The following is a 21,153-nucleotide window of genomic DNA, read 5'->3' on the forward strand; positions in this document are numbered from 1 at the left end:
ATATCCAACAACACAGGTACAAGTAAAAGTATTATCTTGACCAGGGGTGCATGTTCCACCATTTTGACATGGTGATGGATCTTGACAAGGGTTTATACCTTAATATTAACAATAAAAAAGTTTAAAAAGAAAATGTATGCAAAATTAACTTAGATTTAAATAAAATTGACTAATTTTTGTAATTAATAACTTAAAACAATATTAATTGTAGAAATAAAAATATCCGGCAATATTATTTTATTTGCATGTAATTCTTTAACAACAAATTTTTAACAAAATACTTACTCACAGACCATACAACATTTATTAAAAGTGTATTTAAATAAACAATAACAAGAAACATTTTAAACTTGTTTTGCATTTTTTAACTTTTTCAAACTTAAAGTTAAGAAACTACTTAATACTGCTGGTTGTTAGAAATCGACAAAATATTACTTTAATATTATAACCAAAATTAATAAAAAAACAACTAGAAAAAAATAAATCTTTTATTTGCTTCACTTTATCGAAGTCCTACTTAATAAAACTAGTCTGTGTATCTTACAAAACTTACTTAATTAAACAATTTTGTTTATTTAAGTTATAAAAATAAAGCTAAAAAAAGGAAATGTAGGTGGATTAGTTAAAACAATAGGTTAGTTTCATAATCCTTAAGTATTTAAATAGCCTAGTTTAGTTTTAGCATTTTAAAATAACTCATACTGTAAACAGCATCATTTATTGTATTATTTTAACCGAGAATTTAAATAAAATATTTTTAAAGTAAATTTTGAATACTAAATTTAAGGTTTTTAAACAAAAATACTACTTAATGAAAACAAACATAACAAACCTGCATAAATTGTTACTTTTTGTTTTTAACGCTGCAGTTGAAGATTTACACTAAATATTTTCCTTTTTGCTAATACTAGAAAACACAAAATGATTATCGTAGTTTTTATTACCAATAAGACCAATAAAATATATAAAAAAACTATTTTCTAAATTAATAAGTTAATATTTACTGTAAGAATTTATTGTTTTTTTTAACTGTGAGTGATGATATCCAATAAATGAAGTGTTCTGCTCAATCAAATGTTATGGTACAAAGAGATACTTTAGCGTTAATATAATATAAACCTTACATGTATTTTATTTCAAAAAACTGACCTTTAATGGGTTGCAATAAATTTAAAGCCCTTTGACTTGGGATAACTGCCAATTTGTTACCATGTTGTTTGCAATAGTTAACAGCATTTTTACAACTTCTTATTTGTTTGTCGTAAACTAAATTTTTTTGATCTGAATGCATATAAAATGGATTGTAAAACTTACTAAAATTAACCAAAAAAATTAATCGTAATCTTTCATTTTTTAAATAATGAGTTTACCAAGCTCCTAAATATTAATTAAATACCAATATTTGCAAGAAATGTTTGGCTGGCAACAGTGACAAAATTTGTAGCAAAACATCTGAATCTCATTAAAGCAACTTGTTTACAAGATGTTCCATAAACAGTCAGAGTACTTTTAACTTGGTTTGAAGAAAAATTTGTAGTTTTAATCTATATTTAAAGGTATTATGAATAGTTCAAAAAGTATAGATATTAAACAATTTTTAAATGATAGTAAAAAAACAGGTGCTTTGGGTATATAAAATTTAAAAAAATAACACTACATACCTGAAATTGACTATTGTTATGAACAGTGCTGTACAAAAAATCACTACGCTAGTTATATTTATAGTTACAACCTTAATTGATCAAAGTAAATAAGTTTGTGTTGCAAGGAAAATGCTCCTGGTAAAATTGACCACAAAATGTTCATGATTGTGACATCACAAATATCATTTTTTATATTAATAACAGATTGAACAATCTCTTCAACTTTTTTTAAAACAAAGTTCGTTTAATTTTTGTAATACAACACAACAAGCTAATATTTTTATGCTATTAGATTAAATACAAATGACTGGTTAAATACGATTACTCAAAAAAACTTTAATTTTTAGACGTATCGCTAAGATGTAATAGGAAGAGCATAAAAAAGTAAACACATAAACAGAATACAGCCATACTTACTTGTAGACAATACACTCTTTATCAAAAATAGAATTAAATACACAATAATATTAAATATAGTAAGTTTATTTCCCATTATTCATCTTATTTCAAATTTTTGGTAAATTAAACAACACACTCATTATTTTAAAACTGCATAAACTTCACCTAGCTACATTTAAAAGTGTTTAATTTTAGTTCTTACAATGTAGCTTATATTAACTACAAATTATATTGTAAAAATATATAACTTATATATATATATATACTTATAAACAGTTTAAAATCAACACAAAAGATCAAGGAAGTAAACTAAAAATGTGTGGGTAGGTTTGATATACCAACAATTTGGCTTAATACTTATTTATATCGATATTTAAAAAAATAAATCACTAATGTGTTATGTTTGCAAGTTGAAAAAACTATTTAAATATAATATATTTTATATTCACTATAGAGGCAATTAACTCACATTATTTAATATAATTATAATAAATGTTTATATTAATTGTTCACATTTAAAATTTGTTTTACAAACACTAACACTTTGTTATAGAAAAGTATTTTTTGGATGTTTTTATATTTCATATTATCTATAATAAAAAGTAATAAATTGCATTTTGTGTTTGTTTAACTTAAGGACATATTTTACATTGTGTTGTTTTGTTATGGGCCTATTGTTGTTATTACTAAAACTTATCTTATTAGCATAGCCCATTCTTTAAAGCAGTTTTTAACTTGTTATTCAATATATACAAAGTTAAAATATTTGATTGAAAACAAGATTGTGAATAAATAAACAAAAATACTCTGATACAAAGTTGGTTTTACAATAATTTTTGCATTGCAGACAAACAAGATAAAATTAACCGTTTCTATAGAAACTTTTTATTCCAAAATAGTAAAGTTTAAATTTTCTGTCTGTTTTGATTTTTTTAATCGCTCAAAACAAAAATTTTAATACCACTTTTCACATTAAAACTGTGTTAACCAAAAATAAAATTATTGGGTGACAGTTATATAATATTGCAAAACCAACAACACATCACAATACTGATGTTACAGTTAATCTATTAATAGAACAGCAGTTTGACTTTTAAGAAAAACATACCGTACATATAAGACATTTAATCAAAATACTAAAGTTCAACGAACAAGCATTCTTATGTATCTTATTTATGGGAATTTCCCTAAACAAGTAGTTTAACATATGCCTTTATTTAAATAAGATCTATATAATTTTTAAAATATATATATGAACAAGCATTTTCATTAAAAGTCCAATACAAAAAAAGTTTAATATCACTGACAGCATATATTTTTAAGCTTTAATTTGCTCATAAACTTCATTTCCTTTTGTTAACTCTTTATTAAAATCTAAATATAAATTAATCAAATTACAGAGTTGATAAAGTTTCAACTTATTTTTATATGTTTACTTAAACAACTTAAATTTCTTTTAATAAATATAAATATTAAATATTACCATTCAATGAACCATCTGAACCCCTAATGTTAGCATATTCTTGGACTTTATTTGTCTTAAATGAAACTAAAAAAAAGATTTATATAAAAACATATATCACGTGCTCTGTTGCTAGGTAAAGATTTGAATAAGGGTATTTAAAATGAACTTGAAAGTAGTATTTTAACAGTATTAAAGTGTTTAAATTAAAATTAAGTACAAGGACTGAACTTACAGTTGTTTATAGAGATCATCAAAGAATACTTACCTTTATATTCATTATTCTGATTACCAGGTTGTTGGTTAGTTGCTTCTAGTGAAGGTTTAATAAATTCTTGATGCTTTAAATTTGGAACTGAAAAAAATAGTTTAAATTATATCTAGCGGTATTTGCAATTTAGTGATCTATATCTTTGTAAAATTAAAATTTTAAATTTTAAAATGCATTAAATCTTAAAAAGATATTACTTTCATAATCAGTGTTAGTGTTATTTAGTTGTTGTTGGTTTGCGTTTAAGCTAAGTCGATAATCTAAAAAATAAAGTAAATCTTGATTAAGAAGCCTACACAATTTAATAACAATAAACTTTAAAGGTAATTTTTTAAGAGTGTATACTTAAAAGAGTATATGCCTAAATATGTATTTGTATTTTACTTTGATAGATGCTAATCTGGTTATTATCCTGACAACATTGTTTATTTCCAAACTTTTTTTGTGTTTTTGATGATTGCTTCCTTTAAAACAAATAAATTTGTTAAATTAATAATATCTTAAATTGTATTATTCAACCCACATTATTTTTTACCTGTACATCCAGAAAGCAACAACTCCTATTAACAAAAATAAGAAAATTCCAAAAATTATTCCAATTGTCAAAGCAGTTGGAAAAACTGTAAAATCAAAAGCTTTTACAAACTAAATAATTATTTTTTGGCTGTATCAGTAATGTATATTGTTGCTTTGTCTTTTTTATTAACCTGTTGATTAATTAAGCCTATAAGCCTAAACAATGTAACACTGTTAACACTATTATCACCTTGCTAGGGCTAAACACCTTGCATGTTAACACTGTTAACACTATTAACACCTTGCTAGGGCTTCATATGGGTTTAACTACTATTTTATGTGGTTTGTTATTGGGATCCACAAAATAATTATCAATTTTTATAAAACTAACAATAGGGTATAAAATCTTTATATGTTTTATATAACAAATTTTACCTGATACAATAATAACTGAATATAGAAAAGGTTCTGACACATTGCTTGTGACATATATAATGTTATCTTGATCCAGTGGTGTAGAGGTAATCACATAATATTGATAGCTTGAACCATGGGTTAACGGTGAGTTTTGTGCCTTAATAATATTGTTGATTTGGCGTTTTTTTCTGCTTAAATTTAAACAATCTTGAATAACATTGCCAGTTACATCACAACAAGTTTCACTGTTGTCTCCTAAAGTTAATTTGAAATTTTCCTCTGGTGATCTATATAAATGGTAAGTGCGATTAAACAATATATAGTTGCAAGAAAATCTAGCTTAAAAATAAAACATATAAAAATTAAAAACAGTTAACATAGTTTACAAAGCTTAAACATCTACTAATTTTTTTTATAAATTTTCATCTATTAAAGGCATTTATATAACACTGCTAAATTCAACTTTTTGCAGTTTTAACAAATAGCCTCCACATGTACTGAATTTGTTATTACCCATATATAACCATTGCAATATGGGTACCAGCATCTTGCTTGATGTTATTTGGATCATTTTGTATTTCAGCAATAGAATCCTTGACTTCTTGAACAACAACAAAGTAGCAGCTAAAAAAATAGAGCAGTTATTTATGTAGGCTATATGAAAAATCATTTATAAACTTACATTCTGAATTAACAATTATGTAAATGATTAGAATTTAAATAAAGCCTGATTTACATAACAGTGCCATTCCTATTAAACTCTTTATAAACAAAAAATATCAGCAGTATTATAAAATAAATGCATCAACTCTAATAATCATAATATTGCTTAGTCTTTGTCAAAAACCTTATTATTCCATCTCTTTCAGACACTTTTCTTAGATTTAAAGTTACCTGACCATTATGGATCACAGGTTGAGCAATTAAAAGTTCACTTAGATTTGGCGCTAAACAATAAAATAGTTGGTACTTAATTCATATTTTCTTTGTTAATAAAAGCACATGAATTAAACAAAAGATATATATAAAAGCACATAAATTAAACAAAATCGTCCACTGTCATTTAAGAAAAAATTACAACTAAAATCTGATAGCAAATAAAATTTATTTTATTTATATTTACCTTGTTGTTTAGATACACACTTTCCACTTGCTGCAAATGACCAAGCAATGGGAATTATATTTTGACAAGGACTACTGGGAACTGCCCCAATTTCAAACCCATAATCAGTGTTGGGTTTTAAGTTGGTCAAAATAAACCTTGTTTGGTTAAGTTGAACAGCTGTGGTCTTTGTTTGAGTTGGAAAAATAACAGATTCTCTGTTTTTGTCAATTTTTTCTGTGAATCTTATCTAAATATAAAAACATTTATTTTTAATAATTAATTTTGAAAATAAATATAGGAAAGTTATATGATACATATGGGGACCAGAAGGTTGGGCCATGAGAGGCTTCGGCCAGAAGGTTCGGCCTGCAAAAAACGCGGGGGGTCGGTGACGAAATTGCCGCGTAAAATGTCAGTTTAAGATCATATTTTACCGATATTCAAAATAAAATTTGACAAAAAGTATTATACATAAAAAAAATTTAAAAAGTTGTTACGAAAAATGTATATGTTAGTTTTTAGAATATTTTTTTTTTTAAATTTTTGTTCCAAAAATGTATTTTTAAATTGGATTAAAGACGGGCGCTTATGGTCGAAGCTTCTGGCAACCATGCATATAACCAAAATAAAAATTAAACCACAAAAAAACAACATTATATTATATATTTGTTAAATACATAATTAGAAAATAAAATTATACCAAGTAGTTTTCTGTTCTGTCCAAAAGAACTGGGGGTTTCCAAGTAAAAACACAAATATTATTTGTAGTTTTATATTCCAAACTGACAATACTAGGAGGAGATACAAACAACTGTGGTGTTGTATATTGTGTAAACTTGTTAGATGTAGTGATTTCACATCCGATAAATAATGAGATAACCTAACAGTTACATTAACATTTTTTACAAAAAAAAATAAAAATAATAACTTCATGTTGGTAAAAAATAAATATTAAAATGCTTTACCTGTATGTAGTAGGTTATATTTTGTTGAAGATCATAAGCTGTATAATGATTTAGTCCAGAGTGTAGTAAAGTGCTAATGTTGGTTGCTCTTAAATATATATACTAGTTTAAAAAAAGCTAGGATTTATAATATAACAACAATATATTTACAAAATAAAGATTATTTAGTCAAGATGCAAAAATACTTATGCTTAATTGTTTTTACTTGCAAAATAAATCAAAAACATTTTTTATGAAATAAAGTTAAACTATCTATTTTGTGTAAGTTTACAAAAAATCACTACTCTAGATTTATTTAGAGTTATAACCTTAATAGATCAAAGTAAATAAGTTTGTGTTGCAAGGAAAAAGCTTCTGGTAAAATTGACCATGAAATATTCAAGACTGTGACATCACAAACACTTTTTACATTAATAACAGGTTGAACAATGTCTTCAACTTTTTGTTAAAGCAAAGTTAGTTTAATTTTTGAAATACAACACAAAAGTTTAACAAGCTTATATGTTTATGCTATTAAATTTAATATAAATGGTGGTTAAATACGATTATTCAAAAAAACTTTAATTTTCAGACATATTACTTTTTTTACCTTCACACAGTGTTGAAGCATTAAAAGCAGCATAAGTCCAAAAATGTTGACCCTGAACACGAATACAACCATCGGGATGTATATCATGTATACTGAATGAACCATACCAATTTGTAAAATAATTTGATGTAAGTGATGATATCCAATAAGTGAAGTGTCCTGCTCAATCAATTGTTATGTTACAAAGAGATACTTTATAGCGTTAATATAATTTAAACCTTACAAATTATATTTTAAAAAACTCACCCACAATAGGTTGCAATAAATTTAAAGCCCTTTGACTTGGGATAACTGCCAATTTGCCACCATGTTGTTTGCAATAATTAACAGCATTTTCACAACTTCTAATTTGTTTGTCATAAACTAAATTTTTTTGATCTGAATGCATATAAAATGGATTGTAAAACTAACTAAAATTAACCAAAAAAAATTAATCGTAATCTTTCATTTTTAAATAATTAGTTTACCAAGCTCCTAAATATTATTAAATACCAATATTTGCAACAAATGTCTGGCTGGCAACAGTGACAAAATTTGTAGCAAAACATCTGAATCTCATCAAGGCAACTTGTTTACAAGATGTCCCATAAACAGTCAAAGTACTTTTAACTTGGTTTGAAGAAAAATTTGTAGTTTTAATCTATATTTAAAAGGTATCATAAATAGTTATTACCTGTTATTAAAAAGTAAAAATACTAAGCAAGTTTTAATTAGTACTGAAGTATAAAAATATATTCTTTGGGTATACAAGAATTGTTAAGACAACACTACATACCTGAAATTGACTATTGTTATGAACAGTGCTGTTGTCATCGAATTTCCATTCAATTGAAGGCAAAGGATCACCATTAAAAGTGCAAGTAAATTTTACATTGTTATTTGCTGGATTAACCAAATAATTTGTTGGTTGTACAAGTTCAGGTGTACCTGAAAATAATTTACTGGTATTTAGAGAAAAAACAATTAAAAATTAGATTATACCTTACATCAAAGATTCATATTTGTATACTATTTAATAATAACAAAGATGTAGTAAGAAGAGCATAAAAAAGTAAACACATAAACATAAAACAGCCATACTTACTTGTAGACAATACACTATTTGTCAAAAATAGATTTAGATACACAATAATATTGAATATAGTTAGTTTATTTTCCATTATTCATCTTATTTCAAATTTTGTTAAATTAAACAACACACTCATTATTTTAAAACTGCATAAACTTCACCTAGCTACATTTAAAAATGTTTAATTTTAGTTCTTACAATGTAGTTTATAATAACTACAAATTATATTGTAAAAAATATATAACTTATAAATAACTTCAAACAGCACCTGTTTAAAATCACCACAAAAGATTAAGGAAGTATGAATAAGTATTAAGCCAACTTGTTAGTGTATCAAACCTACCCACAAACTAAGAATGTGTGGGTAGAGTTGATATACCAACAAATTGGCTTAATATATTTTTATATCAAAATTTAAAAAAATTAATCAGTAATGTGTTACGTTTGCATCACAAGTTGTTGAAACTATTTAAATATAATATACTGTATATTCAACAGTGTGCGAATTACCAAACATAAATCAATATAATTATATTAAATATTCTAAATTTTTTACATTTAAAAACATTTTTACAAACAGCAACACTTTGTTACAGAAAAAGTATTAATGGGTTTACTTTATATCCCATAATACCCAGAATAAAAAGTAAAAAATAACATTTGTTTTGTTAATTTAAGACAAATATTCAAATGAAAATCTTACTCTAAATATAACTACAAGTATAGTATGTACATGATTTAATTTGTTTCCAAAAATATGCACTTAACAATATAAATTAAAGTTTAAAAATTAATATAACTACCTTGTAATAATATGCATAATTATGCCTCTGAATCTTAAAAATTATCTGTATACTGAAGTATAGAATAAATATTTTGTTTTTAAATACAATATTTTAACACACTAATTTAATATATAATTATATTACCGTATCATGTGTGCACTCCAAAGTTCAACAGAACAGTACTGTTATGTATATATACTATAACGATACAACACATAACTACATCTACCATACCAACCTTCTTTGAGCATTATTTACAATTGGTGACTTTACTTCATCAAAAATCCCTTTTTTTCTTTACTTTTACGGTTAATGGTTCTGTGAAATTCCATAGGCATTGAATATTTAAAAACTTTCGGAAGGCAGCTACAATTTATATTTTGAAAAAAATGGAGATGCCGGGGATTGAACCCGGGGCCTCACACATGCGAAGCGTGCGCTCTACCACTGAGCTACATCCCCAAACGACGAGGATGGGATTCGAACCCACGCGTGCAGAGCACAATGGATTAGCAGTCAATCGCCTTAACCACTCGGCCACCTCGTCACATCAAAAAATCTATGATTATTGCGCATAGTCATAATTTTACCAATACTTTTATTATATGTCGTTTAAAAAAATTAATTTCCCACATATTGCACATAATTGTCAAAACACTATCAATGGTAAAAATAATCTTGATCAAAAAAGAAATGTTAATTCCACATAAATAATATATGACGACATCTAAATTACGTCTAATACAATATAAAAAAAATAAGTCCATTCAAATAATATATGACAATATATTTCTTTTCCGTTTAATATAATGTTTTTATTCAATATATTCACATATAGTTTGCAATAGTCTTTATATTTGTTTGTAAATAGTTTCAGTAAAACTTTTATTATTTAAAATTTCCGTATAAGTCGAACGACTGAATATATTCAGCAAGAACCTTGTAGCAAAACTCATAATTTACTTCACTCCCAACCATGTTCTCTCGTGCATCTCTTAGATCCTTAATTGCTCGAAATACATCGAGCTTGTTCTCGTTTCTAAACCGCTCCAACAGGTTTGAAATACCGCAGATAGTTCCACTTTTGTCCGATCCGTCGCTACCAAAAAAATATTTTTAAAGCAAAAAATTTTCAATTTAAAATAAACTTTATATTTAATATGTTACAAAGAGTGTTATTTACTTATTTGTTTGTTTAGCTACCTGCAGTGAATCATTGCAATTAATTTTTTTCCTTTGACCTTGACAGTTTCAGTTGAGCATGCTTCCACCTTAGTTAAAACATCGATTATTACCGAAGGATTTGGCAAAGCGTTTTTGTCCCAATCTTTCATAACATATTGCCTCACTGTGGATGTTTCCTAAAATAAATATTAATACGAATAAAACTTATTTCCATGTAACTTATAAATACTTTAATTAGTCATTTACTCATAAGATATTTAGGGTTTGGTGACCATGCCATAACATACTTAAAATCTTTATGTAAACATTAATACTTTTGGCATGTTTTAAATCATTAAATTGATTTTGTCATTTTTTCCCGTCGCATTGTTGTAATATTAATTGTATATCATATTTATTATTTACTTTTATCAATGTGCGAAAAACCAAAATAAAAAAAAATATTACATTTACCTAATTTGTATAATAAAAAAACTGACAATAAATACATTAAAAATATGTTAAGTAGTAACATAATTCGATGAAACACTATTTAAACATGCAATAAATCAAATTAAAAACATTGAAAAGCATAAAGGTTACCAGTGTGTCTTCAAAAAATATTTCCAAAACCCTTTCAATGTACCCCTTGTGTTCAATCACTCCAAGAGAATTTACTGTTACTTCATTAAATGATATAAGTACTGATGGATCGGTCCAATACGTTGTACAGCTTAAATCACCCTTTTTATTAAAATAACAAATTAAAAATTTTCAACATAGTTGTATATTAATTGACAATATGTTAATTAAAAAAAAATTTTTTTGTAATATTTTATGTTTTTTTTCGTTGTCTAAATTTAAATATTTATGTTTTTAGAACCTTTTACCAGTTGACACTCTAGTTTCATCACAAAATTAAAAGAAAGGTTGCCAATAATCAAATATATGAAAGTTAGGCCCTCAATATCTTTTTTAAAAACAAAACTTGTAAAAAATAAGAAGAAAGTACATTGTTAAAAAAAATAAAAGATGTCACAAAAAACATTTCAAATATTTACCCCAGGTAGCATAACAATACAGCTAATTCCATTATCAACTACACATCTCCAAAATAAATGAACTTTTTCTGGTATAGGATCTTCCGCAACTATATAATATTCACCAGTTCGATAGGCCTAAGTAAAAAAAAATTTCAAAGTAAAAGAAAAATTAATATTTTGACATTTTTTTGAACAGCTTTACATTTTATTATGGATCTTTTTAAACATATTTAAACCTTAATTAATGAAGCATTGATGTAAGGTACATCGCAGTCTCCTTCTTTAAAATTAATGAATGGAACGTTGTGGTCATCTAAAATGCAAATAACAATAAATAATAGTATTTTTAAATAACAAAAATCTATCTTTAAGAAACAATTATTAAACAAGACAAATATTAGGGCAATACTTGGTCATAGCATAAACATATTAGTTAAGCATAAGTAAGAAGTTACATGGTTTTACTGAAGAATTCCTATAAGCCTCTAAATTAGCAGGTGTGTAGGCTATGTCTGTCTTGCAATAATAAGGTTTAACCAAGGAAAGGTTTTTAAACTGATCTTGTAAAATTGAAGTGTTGGTCTGTTCATTTATTCTACGACATACAATTTAAAAAAAATTTAAATAAAAATAAAAGTTAATTTTTTAGTTAAGTATATTTGTTGAACAAAAATTAATAACTTTTTATAATTTAAGTACATGTCGCAGATTTTTAAATAAATAAGAAGAAGGGCTACGTTTTAATAGATTCCATATACTTTAGCATACTTCCAACATCAACTTCTGTATCTCCAAAATGGTGGATTTCAGCCAACATTTTATGTAACAAAGCATATTGGGCCTTAAAAGCAGTGTTTTAATTACATTGGCCAAACAGTATGTTAAATGTTTAGATATAACATGAAATTCGGTAAAAAAAAAATAAAATTAATCATATCTTGATAAATTTAAAATGTATACTTTCTAGATAGGCTACCTTTTGTACTAAATTCAGTTTAATTTATGTTTTTTAAAATTTGTTTTTATAATGTCAGAATTTAAAATCCAAAATCCCTTACTATTGACTGAACCATATCAGTTCTGTTCAACCTCATGTCATGAACACATTTGAACACATTAACACTTTTATTACTTTCCAGTTGTTCTTTCAATATGTCAAGAGCAATAAATGTTCCAGTCCTACCAACTCCAGCACTGTAGCAAACAAACTTGTCATAAAAATTTTATTTAACATGATAAGTAAATTTTGTCAATAAATTTTAAAATAGCATTATTGAAGTATTTCTTAAACAAAAAACAACAATGTTATTATTGAAAATAAGTATTTGTAACAAATTAAAATATGTTTTAAAATTTTAGAAAAATATATTTTAATCACAAGTTATTTAAAAGGAAACACAATTATTTTTGTTTAAAGATAGTATACCTGCAATGCACTATAATGGGTCCAGTTTTATCAACATTAATAACAGCCTTATGAAGTTTAAGCAATGATGATGTGGTGTCAGGAATTCCATGATCTGGCCATGATATATATTGAAAATGTTGAACAGTTACACTTTCCTTTAAAAAATAAACATTTCAAAAACAAAAAATAATCCAAATTATATCAACTACCATTTACAAAAAAAAATGCACGAGTAATTGTTAATTTAAATTCTTTTTAAACTATTAAATTTGTTATAGTAATTACCTTAGTGTTTTCTACAGTAACTAGTAGAGTTCTCTTAGTGTATTCTCCAACATTTACCTCTTCCAAGGTTTTAACATTGAGATTTCCATGAACAACTTCTTTGCCCAATTTGGGCCAGTATTGGGCACATTTATCCTGGAAAATTTAAACTATTTTCATTGTAAGTATTTACACAAAGGTGTATTTGTAATTTGTATTATATTTTTGTAATATTTTTTAATATTAAGTATATTTTTAAAACACACAAAATACAAAAAAAAACTAGTTTTTTAACCTTTTTACCTTTCGAACAAATAACAATTTATGCTTGTTGTATAAACAAACATTAAGATTACAAGCCACCTACATAATTTATATAAATATAGACAATCAATGATTACTAACAACAAAAATTTATCCATAAAACAACACTGCAACTAAAATTTCAGCCTACATTGTTGTTATAAAGTTATTTTAAAGTTAAGAAAATACCCACATACATAAACATTGGTAGATTAAATTTAGCCCAATAGATAAACACTTGTCACAAAATACAAACACATATAAATATAGTTAGAGCTAAGAATCGATATTTAAGTAGTCACCTTGCCATTTTCTGTAACTAGCGTTAGCATGACAATAACATTGCTGTTATTTTCAATCAACATTCTCCAAAAATCATTAATGGTTAAAGCCTTTGGACCTTGAGCAGCAATAAATTTTTTTTCTTGATCCATTCCCTATAAATTAAACAATATAAAACACAATAATTCAAGGAAGTCATTATATCACTAATACCTTATTTAAGACATTTTACTTTTAAATTTTTGTAGTATTTTAGATTTATGTAATTTTAAAATTACTTTTAATTTTAACAGTTTATTAATATTTACATTAATATATGAAGCATTAATGTAGTCTGAGTTTGGTGTGTCAGGCAGGGTCTTTAGAACAACTCTTGAATTGTCACCTTAATCAAAAAAATACATAAGCAATACATTGAATAAAGATTAGATATAACTTTTAAATTGTAAATTTATTTTTCTAGTTGTATAAGATTTAGAATCTATTGGTTGGCAAATTACCTATGTTAAAATTACAAAAAAAGTTCAATTGACAAATTGTATTCAAAGATACAAAAAAAATATTTAAGCAAACATACTTGGAATAATGTTCTTGTATCGATTTTTAGCTTTGTTGTTATCTAACATAGCCACTGTTGATATTATTGAAGTCATGGATACCACTTTAGGTAAATGGGTCTGAAAATATGATATTAAACAACACTATATTGGTACATTATTTTAATCACATCTTAATAACTTATGAATTTTAAAACTACAACCTAAATAGAATGTATCATGTGTTTTTTAAATACGTCCAAAAATAATTCAAAGTTTTTAAAAAATTATACCTTGAATTCACTTATAAATTGTTTATCATCATCCTTATGCTTTGAGTTGTAAACTGCCAGCAAACTCTCAGCAGAAATACTAAACTTATTCATTGAAAACGCTCCAACATTTTCATATTCATTGTTTTGCACTTCATAAAAATAAAATTATTTAAGCTACTATATTAATTAGCAAAGTATCTTGTATATCGACCAAAATAAAAAAAAAGATATTAAATTCACCCGACACTGAAGCTTGATTTCCATTAACATGAACTAATACCGATGGTTCAGGAACAGGAGTTTGAACTAACTTTGATTTTTGTACAAAATTCAAAATGTCTTTTCTAAAAATTAAAAATAAATTACAATAGTCATGACAACCACATAACAAAGTTACAAAACCATTTAGCTTTATGTTAAATCTAATTTTACACCTGATTCGATAAAATTATAATTTTTTTACCTTTTGTATACTAGTATCACAACTACGATTACCACTATAACCAACGGTATAATAATGACTAAAATGTTTGGGCCAACAACTATAAAATAAAAAAGGCAAAATTAATTTTATTCTTTAAACTTTGCTGATATTTCTACTAGATATTAAGTAAAAGTTGTATGATAGAGTTAGAATATATCTAACATTTTGTAACAAAATATTTAGTAGGTAATTTTTAAATTGTTATTTTACCTGGAACAATATTCGGATACAAAAAAGGTTCTGACACATTACTTGCAACATATTTAATATTATTTTGCTCTACTGGTGTAGAGGTAATAACGTAGTATTGATATTTCAATCCAGGAGTTAAAGGTAAGTTTTGTGCCTTAATAATATTGTTGATTTGACGTTTTTTTCTGCTTAAATTTGAACAATCTTGGATAACATTGCCAGTAACATCACAACAAGTTTCACTGCTGTCTCCTAAAGTTAGTTTAAAATCTTCTTGTGGTGATCTATAAAAACGTGTTTTATACAGGCATTAAACTTAATTCACAAAAGTATATAATAATAAATCAAAAAAAAAGGTATAACCATGATTTGTAGAAAACTTGAAACGTCCAAATATAGTGAAAATTATTAAAGGTTTATTTATTGTTATTTAAAATTTAAACAAAAAATACAAATATTTAACTGGTTTAATATTCAATTATTATTACCCATATATAACCATCGCAATATGGGCAAAAGTATCTTGGTTTATATTATTTGGATCCTTTTGTGTTTTAGCACTAACATTCTTGACTTCATGAACAACAACAAAGTAGCAACTAAAAAATTAAACACAACTTAATAGTAAAAGTGTCATACTTTTATGAATAACAATTTTTTCAACAACTTGGTTGGCATTTAACTGAAGTACTTCATGAATCTAATAAGTAGAAACATGTTTTTTTTATATCACTTTTTAGTAATGTTGTTTAACAACTATGAAACATTAACTATTAGGCACAAAAAATACTGTTTAAAACCTTATTATTCCATTCCTTTCAGACACTTTGCTTAAAGTTAAAGTAACTTGGTTGTTTAAGAGTACAGGTTTGGTAACTAACAGCTCATTTGCTTTTGGGGCTGAATAATAAAGCATTACGTGTCAAATTACTTAAAAACACAGGAAATTAGGTTGATACCTAATCTTAAGCTATTAAATAATTTATAATATTTACAGATGCTGGTTATTTGCTTTAACATTATAAAAACAACAAAAGTTTTTAAGAGAAGTTTAAAAGTAAATATTATAAAACAAATCAACTTAACTGTATTAATTTACCTTGTTGCTTTGTAACACATTCTCCACTTACAGCACCTGACCAAGCAATGGGAATTTTATCTTGACAAGGACTGCTGGGAACTGCACCAACTTCAAACCCATAATCAGTGTTCGGTTTTAAGTTGGTCAAAGTAAAACTTGTTTGGTTGAGTTGAATACTTTTGGTCTTTGTTAGAGTTGGAAAAATAACAAATTCTCTGTTTTTGTCAATTTTTTCTGTGAATCTTAGCTTAATACAAAATAGAATTTAAAAATAGTATTTTTATATTAAAATAATTGAGTGGATTAACCTTTATTTTTAAAAATAAAATAAAATAACAAAATGTTAATATGTTATAATCTTAACAAACTCAAGGAAGTTATTCTTAACATTCAGGAAGCAATATTAAAGCTTAAGTTATTATAGCATTCAAAAATAGCCTACAAAATAAATACTTACCATATAGTTCTCTGTCCTGTTAAGAAAAAAGGGGGATTCCCAGGTAAACATACAAGTATTATTTACACTTTGATATTTTAAACCAGTATTGGTTGGTGGTGTTACATACAAATGTGGTGTTGTATATTGTGTGAAGTTAGTAGATGTTGCATTCTGACATCCATTAAATAATGGAATGACCTAAAATATCAGTCAAACGTAACCCAATTTTTAACTTTTTTTGATGCACTCTACAATTTTTTGATCAAAACAAAAATTTTGATTTATGTACAGACATAAGCATATTAAATAATTTTGTTTTACTTGAATTTGGTAGGTTGTATTTTGTTGAAGGCCATGAGCTATGTAGTTTTTTACTCCAGAGAAAAGGGTAATGCTGGTTGATCTAAGATATTTAAAACTTTATTTCATTGAAATTTTATTATTTAAACTATTTATGAACAACAAAAATATGTAAAAATTTAAAATTTAAAGCCACAGTTTTTTTTTATCTTTTATTTAAAATCTTACTTCAACAAATTAAAGTAAATAAGTTTGTGTTGCGAGGATAAAGCTCCTGGTAAAATTGACCAAGAAATGTTCAAGATTGTGACATCACAAATATCACTTTCAATTTTTATATCAGGTTGCAGAACATTCTCAACTTTAATCGTTTTATAAAAAATATTGTATAGACTTTCGTATAACAAGTATAAGTCAATTACCAACATTTCTAATGATATTCAATAAAAATGTTCAACCTTATATTTAAAAAAGAATTAGTCTACTTAAGAAATAACAAAACCATTAGTTATATGTTTACATAAACAAAATTTACTTATAACTGTAACAAATAACAAAAACATTTTGTTTACCTTCACACAATATCGAAGCATTAAAAGCAGCAAAACCCCAAAAATATTGACCAGTAACTCGAATACAACCATCTGGGTGGGGAGTAAAATAATCATATTTCCAGTTTGTAAAATAATTTGATGTAAGTGATGATATCCAATAAGTGGACATTTCCAATGCTAATATATTTTACATTTGAAATTTTAACAATTTTATCAATTTAGTTTAATAATTTATTTTTATATTTCATTATCAAATTTTTTTAAAAGTTTTTAACAAATTTTTAAATATATAGATATATCTGCAAATTTTTAAATATAAATTATAATAGATTACTAGTTATTCCTGGTGATTTTTGTAACAAATTTAAAGCACTTTGACTGGGAATAACAGCTAGTTTTGCCCCATGTTGTTTACAAAAATTTACAGCATCTTTACAACTTCTTATTTGTGTGTTATGCATTAAGTTTCCATGATCTAATTTAAAAAAAATGTTTTATAACATAAATTGGCAAGTAAAACATTTAAGAACCCCAATCCAGATTAATTTACTTAAATAATTGTTATATAAATACAATTTATAAAGTTGTAGCACTTACCAATATTAGTAACAAATGTCTGGCTAGCAACAGTGACAAAATTTGTAGCAAAACATCTGAATCTCATTAAAGCAACTTGTTTACAAGATGTTCCATAAACAGTTAAAGTACTTTTTGTTTGATTTTTTGAAGGGGGTGTAGTTTTAACAATCTATGGTAAAAGTAATAATGGTCAATATATTTACTAAGCTAATTATATAAGCAACACTTTTTACGCAGTTTATAAATTTATGTTAATTATTGAAAAAGTACATGTTGCTTTAAACTCCCATTACCTGAAATTGACTATTGTTTTGAACTGTGCTGTTATCAAAGAATTTCCATTCAATTAAAGGCAAGGGAATACCATAAAAAGTGCAAGTAAATTCAACATTGTTGTTTACTGGATTAACCAGATAATTTGTTGGTTGTACAAGTTCAGGAGTACCTAAACATACATAACTTTTAATAATTTGTCAAACTAACATATTATATTTTACAAATAAAAAAAATTTTTAGCACATAAATTGAATTTAAAGGCAAATAAATAAAAAGCAAAAATATATCATCATATAGAGTTTTAGTATTTCTAATTTCTGTTTATTAATCAAATATAACATAAAAATATACCAAAAATAGAAAGATCAAAAACTAGATTCTTAGTCAGAATTTGCTCACTCATAGAAGTAAAACTACAGATGACAATATATTGACCAGCATCCTCAATTTGGACATTTTCAATTTTATAAGACAAGCTTAAACATTTTTTAAAAGAACATATTTATGAATTTTAAATATTATTTTTTAAATAAATGTTAAATTATTTATACATAAATTTGTTTTTAAATTTTTAAACATATTAACTACGTTGGGAAGTGTTATAATATTAAAACACTAGCTTTAAAAAGGTTACTAATAATTTTTTTAAATTTATATTTTTGTATGTTAGGTTTTTAAAATTTAACGGGAATTATATCTTTAAATTATAATTTACTTAAGAAACATAGTTTTTTTAATTTCAAAATGATTTGCCAGGCATTACCTTTTCCCAATATTTATTTTGGAAAAAGAACTCAATTTTTTTTTATTAAAATATAGATCACAGCTTACAGATCCAAAACCGTTCACTTCAACATTAAAAGTTAAATCAAAATCTTGATCTAACAAAAAGTACGGTGGTTCAATAACAGATAATTCAAAAACATCTAAAAGTGAAAAAATACAAAATAAAAAGAGTTGAAAAATAAATTCATAAAATTGTAATACTACCTTAAAATATATAACAACACTTACAGTAAATCTTTTAACATTATATTTCAACATAAAATAGAAAGATAGTTAAAATTCTTACCTAAATTACATATGTTTCCAGTATATGCAAAACTACAGTTACATTTAAATTCGTTTAAAAGATCAGTGCAAGTCCCATTATTTTTACATGGTTGTGATGCACATTCATTAATGTCTAATAAAATATACAAAACTTAATAAGTAACTCACTTTGAATATAAAATTTCATTTATCAGTTATTTTTAAACCACTTTTTTATTTATATTGAAAAAACAATATATCCTAAAGTTCAAGGTACCCTTACCTACAGAACAATCTTTTTTTGTGTAACCAGCTATGCAAGAACAACTATAATCATTAACAAGATCAGTGCAAGTTCCACCATTAAGACAAGGATTTGGTTTGCATTCATTTATATCTACAAATATTAGAAAAAGATTATATTCAAATCACATTTGTATTAATTTTTTCATTACTTTACATTTTTGATCATTCTTAACTACCAAAGTTAAAAGTTTTAACTAAAAAGGAACAGCTAAAACATGTAGTTTTGCTGCCATAAAATAAATCATTAAACCAAGTAAATAACAAAAATTGTATATATTTAATATTATACATTTCTATAATAGTAAAATGTATCCTAGAATTATAAACTATTAAATATTTAAGATATTACATATTGTTCCATATATTTTTGTACACTTACCAACAGAACAATCTTTATTTGTGTAACCATCTAAACAAGAACAATTGAAATCATTATTAAGATCAGTACAAGTCCCATCATTAAGACAAGGGTTTGATTGGCATTCATCTATTTCTATAAATATCATAAAAAAGGTATTGAAATTAAGTTTTTTGCAATTGCTTAATAAAAAATAGTATTTCTAATAATTAATAATGTTACTTGAATTATTTTGTTAAAAATGATTGCTGATCTATTTTAATGTTAATATTAAGATTAACACTTACCATTGCAAGTTTCTCCTATATATCCAACAACACATTTACAAGTAAAAGTATTACCAGGGGTGCATGTTCCACCATTTTGACATGGTGATGGATGTTGACAAGGGTTTATACCTTAATATCAACAATAAAAAAATAATAAAAAATGTATGCAAAATTAACTTAAATTTAAATAAAATTGACTAATTTTTGTAATTAATAATTTAAAACAATATCAATTGTGGATATAAAAATATCCGACAATATTATTTTATATGCACGTAATTCTTTAACAACAAATTTTAAACGAAATACTTACTCACAGACCATACAACATTTATTAAAAGTGTATTTAAATAAACAAAAACAAAAAACATTTTAAACTTGGTTTGCATTTTTTAACTTTTTTAAACTTAAAATTAAGAAACTACATAATACTGCTGGTTGTTATAAATCAACAAAAATATTATTTTAATATTATTACCAAAATTAATAAAAAAACAACTAAAAAAGTAACACTTCATCTAAGTCCTACTTATTAAAACTAGCCTTTGTTTCACTTCATCTAAGTCCTACTTGTTAAAACTAGGCCGTGTATCTTACAAAACATAATTAAACAATTTTGTTTATTCAAGGTATAAAAAGAATGCTAAAAAAGGAAATGTAGGTGGATTAGTTAAACAATAGGTTAGTTTCATAATCCTTAAGTATTAAAATAGCCTAAGATAGTTTTAGTATTTTAAAATTACTCATATTGTAAACAGCATCAATTATTGTATTATTTTAACCGAGA

General features: G+C 25.2%; 2 protein-coding genes, 1 long non-coding RNA gene and 2 other non-coding genes across 7 annotated transcripts; all 5 read right to left on the bottom strand.

Annotated features, from left to right (window-relative positions):
• Positions 1-17: 17 nt before the first annotated feature.
• LOC145742118 (uncharacterized) lies at positions 18-1,243 on the bottom strand. Its single transcript, XR_014280951.1, has 3 exons — positions 1,150-1,243; positions 833-907; positions 18-98 (listed from the first exon to the last, which is right to left on the bottom strand). It is a non-coding gene; the product is annotated as an uncharacterized LOC145742118 (long non-coding RNA).
• A 1,221-nt stretch (positions 1,244-2,464) lies between these two features.
• Positions 2,465-9,438, bottom strand: LOC145742889 (uncharacterized). Of its 3 annotated transcripts, none has more exons than XM_082560725.1 (18): positions 9,366-9,438; positions 8,143-8,294; positions 7,860-8,007; positions 7,614-7,745; positions 7,368-7,526; positions 7,087-7,216; positions 6,779-6,866; positions 6,514-6,693; positions 5,832-6,060; positions 5,556-5,655; positions 5,222-5,332; positions 4,727-4,995; positions 4,311-4,395; positions 4,160-4,239; positions 3,973-4,035; positions 3,773-3,859; positions 3,526-3,591; positions 2,466-3,416 (listed from the first exon to the last, which is right to left on the bottom strand). In XM_082560725.1, exons 3-18 carry the CDS (start codon positions 7,924-7,926, stop codon positions 3,361-3,363), a joined length of 1,902 nt encoding a protein of 633 aa, XP_082416851.1. In that variant the 5' UTR covers positions 7,927-8,007; positions 8,143-8,294; positions 9,366-9,438; the 3' UTR covers positions 2,466-3,360. The 3 variants fall into 3 exon arrangements, with proteins under 3 accessions (XP_082416850.1, XP_082416851.1, XP_082416849.1); XM_082560723.1 differs by lacking the exon at positions 9,366-9,438 and adding an exon at positions 8,452-8,596; XM_082560724.1 differs by lacking the exons at positions 6,514-6,693; positions 9,366-9,438 and adding an exon at positions 8,452-8,596 and having other exon boundaries at positions 2,465-3,416.
• A 173-nt stretch (positions 9,439-9,611) lies between these two features.
• Positions 9,612-9,683, bottom strand: Trnaa-cgc (transfer RNA alanine (anticodon CGC)). The gene has a single exon. It is a non-coding gene; the product is annotated as a tRNA-Ala (tRNA).
• Positions 9,684-9,686: 3 nt separating this feature from the next.
• On the bottom strand, positions 9,687-9,768 carry Trnas-gcu (transfer RNA serine (anticodon GCU)). Its single transcript has one exon. It is a non-coding gene; the product is annotated as a tRNA-Ser (tRNA).
• Positions 9,769-9,853: 85 nt separating this feature from the next.
• On the bottom strand, positions 9,854-20,796 carry LOC145742194 (receptor-type tyrosine-protein phosphatase F-like). Its single transcript, XM_082559976.1, has 34 exons — positions 20,680-20,796; positions 20,385-20,495; positions 20,119-20,232; positions 19,717-19,830; positions 19,474-19,587; positions 19,165-19,327; positions 18,753-18,877; positions 18,419-18,570; positions 18,144-18,294; positions 17,881-18,021; positions 17,565-17,723; positions 17,221-17,353; positions 17,014-17,095; positions 16,711-16,890; positions 16,272-16,500; positions 15,973-16,072; positions 15,661-15,771; positions 15,191-15,456; positions 14,960-15,038; positions 14,737-14,840; positions 14,515-14,645; positions 14,263-14,362; positions 13,994-14,070; positions 13,706-13,840; positions 13,122-13,256; positions 12,855-12,991; positions 12,487-12,622; positions 12,166-12,269; positions 11,884-12,023; positions 11,665-11,741; positions 11,447-11,563; positions 10,989-11,129; positions 10,425-10,582; positions 9,854-10,320 (listed from the first exon to the last, which is right to left on the bottom strand). The coding sequence occupies exons 1-34, from the start codon at positions 20,753-20,755 to the stop codon at positions 10,110-10,112; spliced, it is 4,503 nt and encodes a 1,500-aa protein (XP_082416102.1). The 5' UTR covers positions 20,756-20,796; the 3' UTR covers positions 9,854-10,109.
• Positions 20,797-21,153: the final 357 nt, after the last annotated feature.

This window comes from Corella eumyota, chromosome 2, assembly GCF_963082875.1.
Source record: "Corella eumyota chromosome 2, kaCorEumy4.1, whole genome shotgun sequence".
In the NCBI taxonomy this organism is placed as follows: Eukaryota; Metazoa; Chordata; class Ascidiacea; order Phlebobranchia; family Corellidae; genus Corella; species Corella eumyota.

What these genes read in the sequence shown, in the direction of transcription:
- LOC145742889 (XM_082560723.1), bottom strand. Translation starts at nt 8,527, where the DNA reads ATGGAAAATAAACTAACTATATTCAATATTATTGTGTATCTAAATCTA. An exon ending in ATAACAATAGTCAATTTCAG is followed by an intron (nt 8,008 to 8,142) that starts GTATGTAGTGTT and finishes TTTTAAATATAG; the next exon opens with ATTAAAACTACAAATTTTTC. An exon ending in TGCTTCAACACTGTGTGAAG is followed by an intron (nt 7,217 to 7,367) that starts GTAAAAAAAGTA and finishes TTTAACAAAAAG; the next exon opens with TTGAAGACATTGTTCAACCT.
- LOC145742194 (XM_082559976.1), bottom strand. Translation starts at nt 20,755, where the DNA reads ATGCAAACCAAGTTTAAAATGTTTTTTGTTTTTGTTTATTTAAATACA. An exon ending in GTGATACTAGTATACAAAAG is followed by an intron (nt 14,841 to 14,959) that starts GTAAAAAAATTA and finishes TTTAATTTTTAG; the next exon opens with AAAAGACATTTTGAATTTTG. An exon ending in ATTGCAATGATTCACTGCAG is followed by an intron (nt 10,321 to 10,424) that starts GTAGCTAAACAA and finishes TTTTTTTGGTAG; the next exon opens with CGACGGATCGGACAAAAGTG.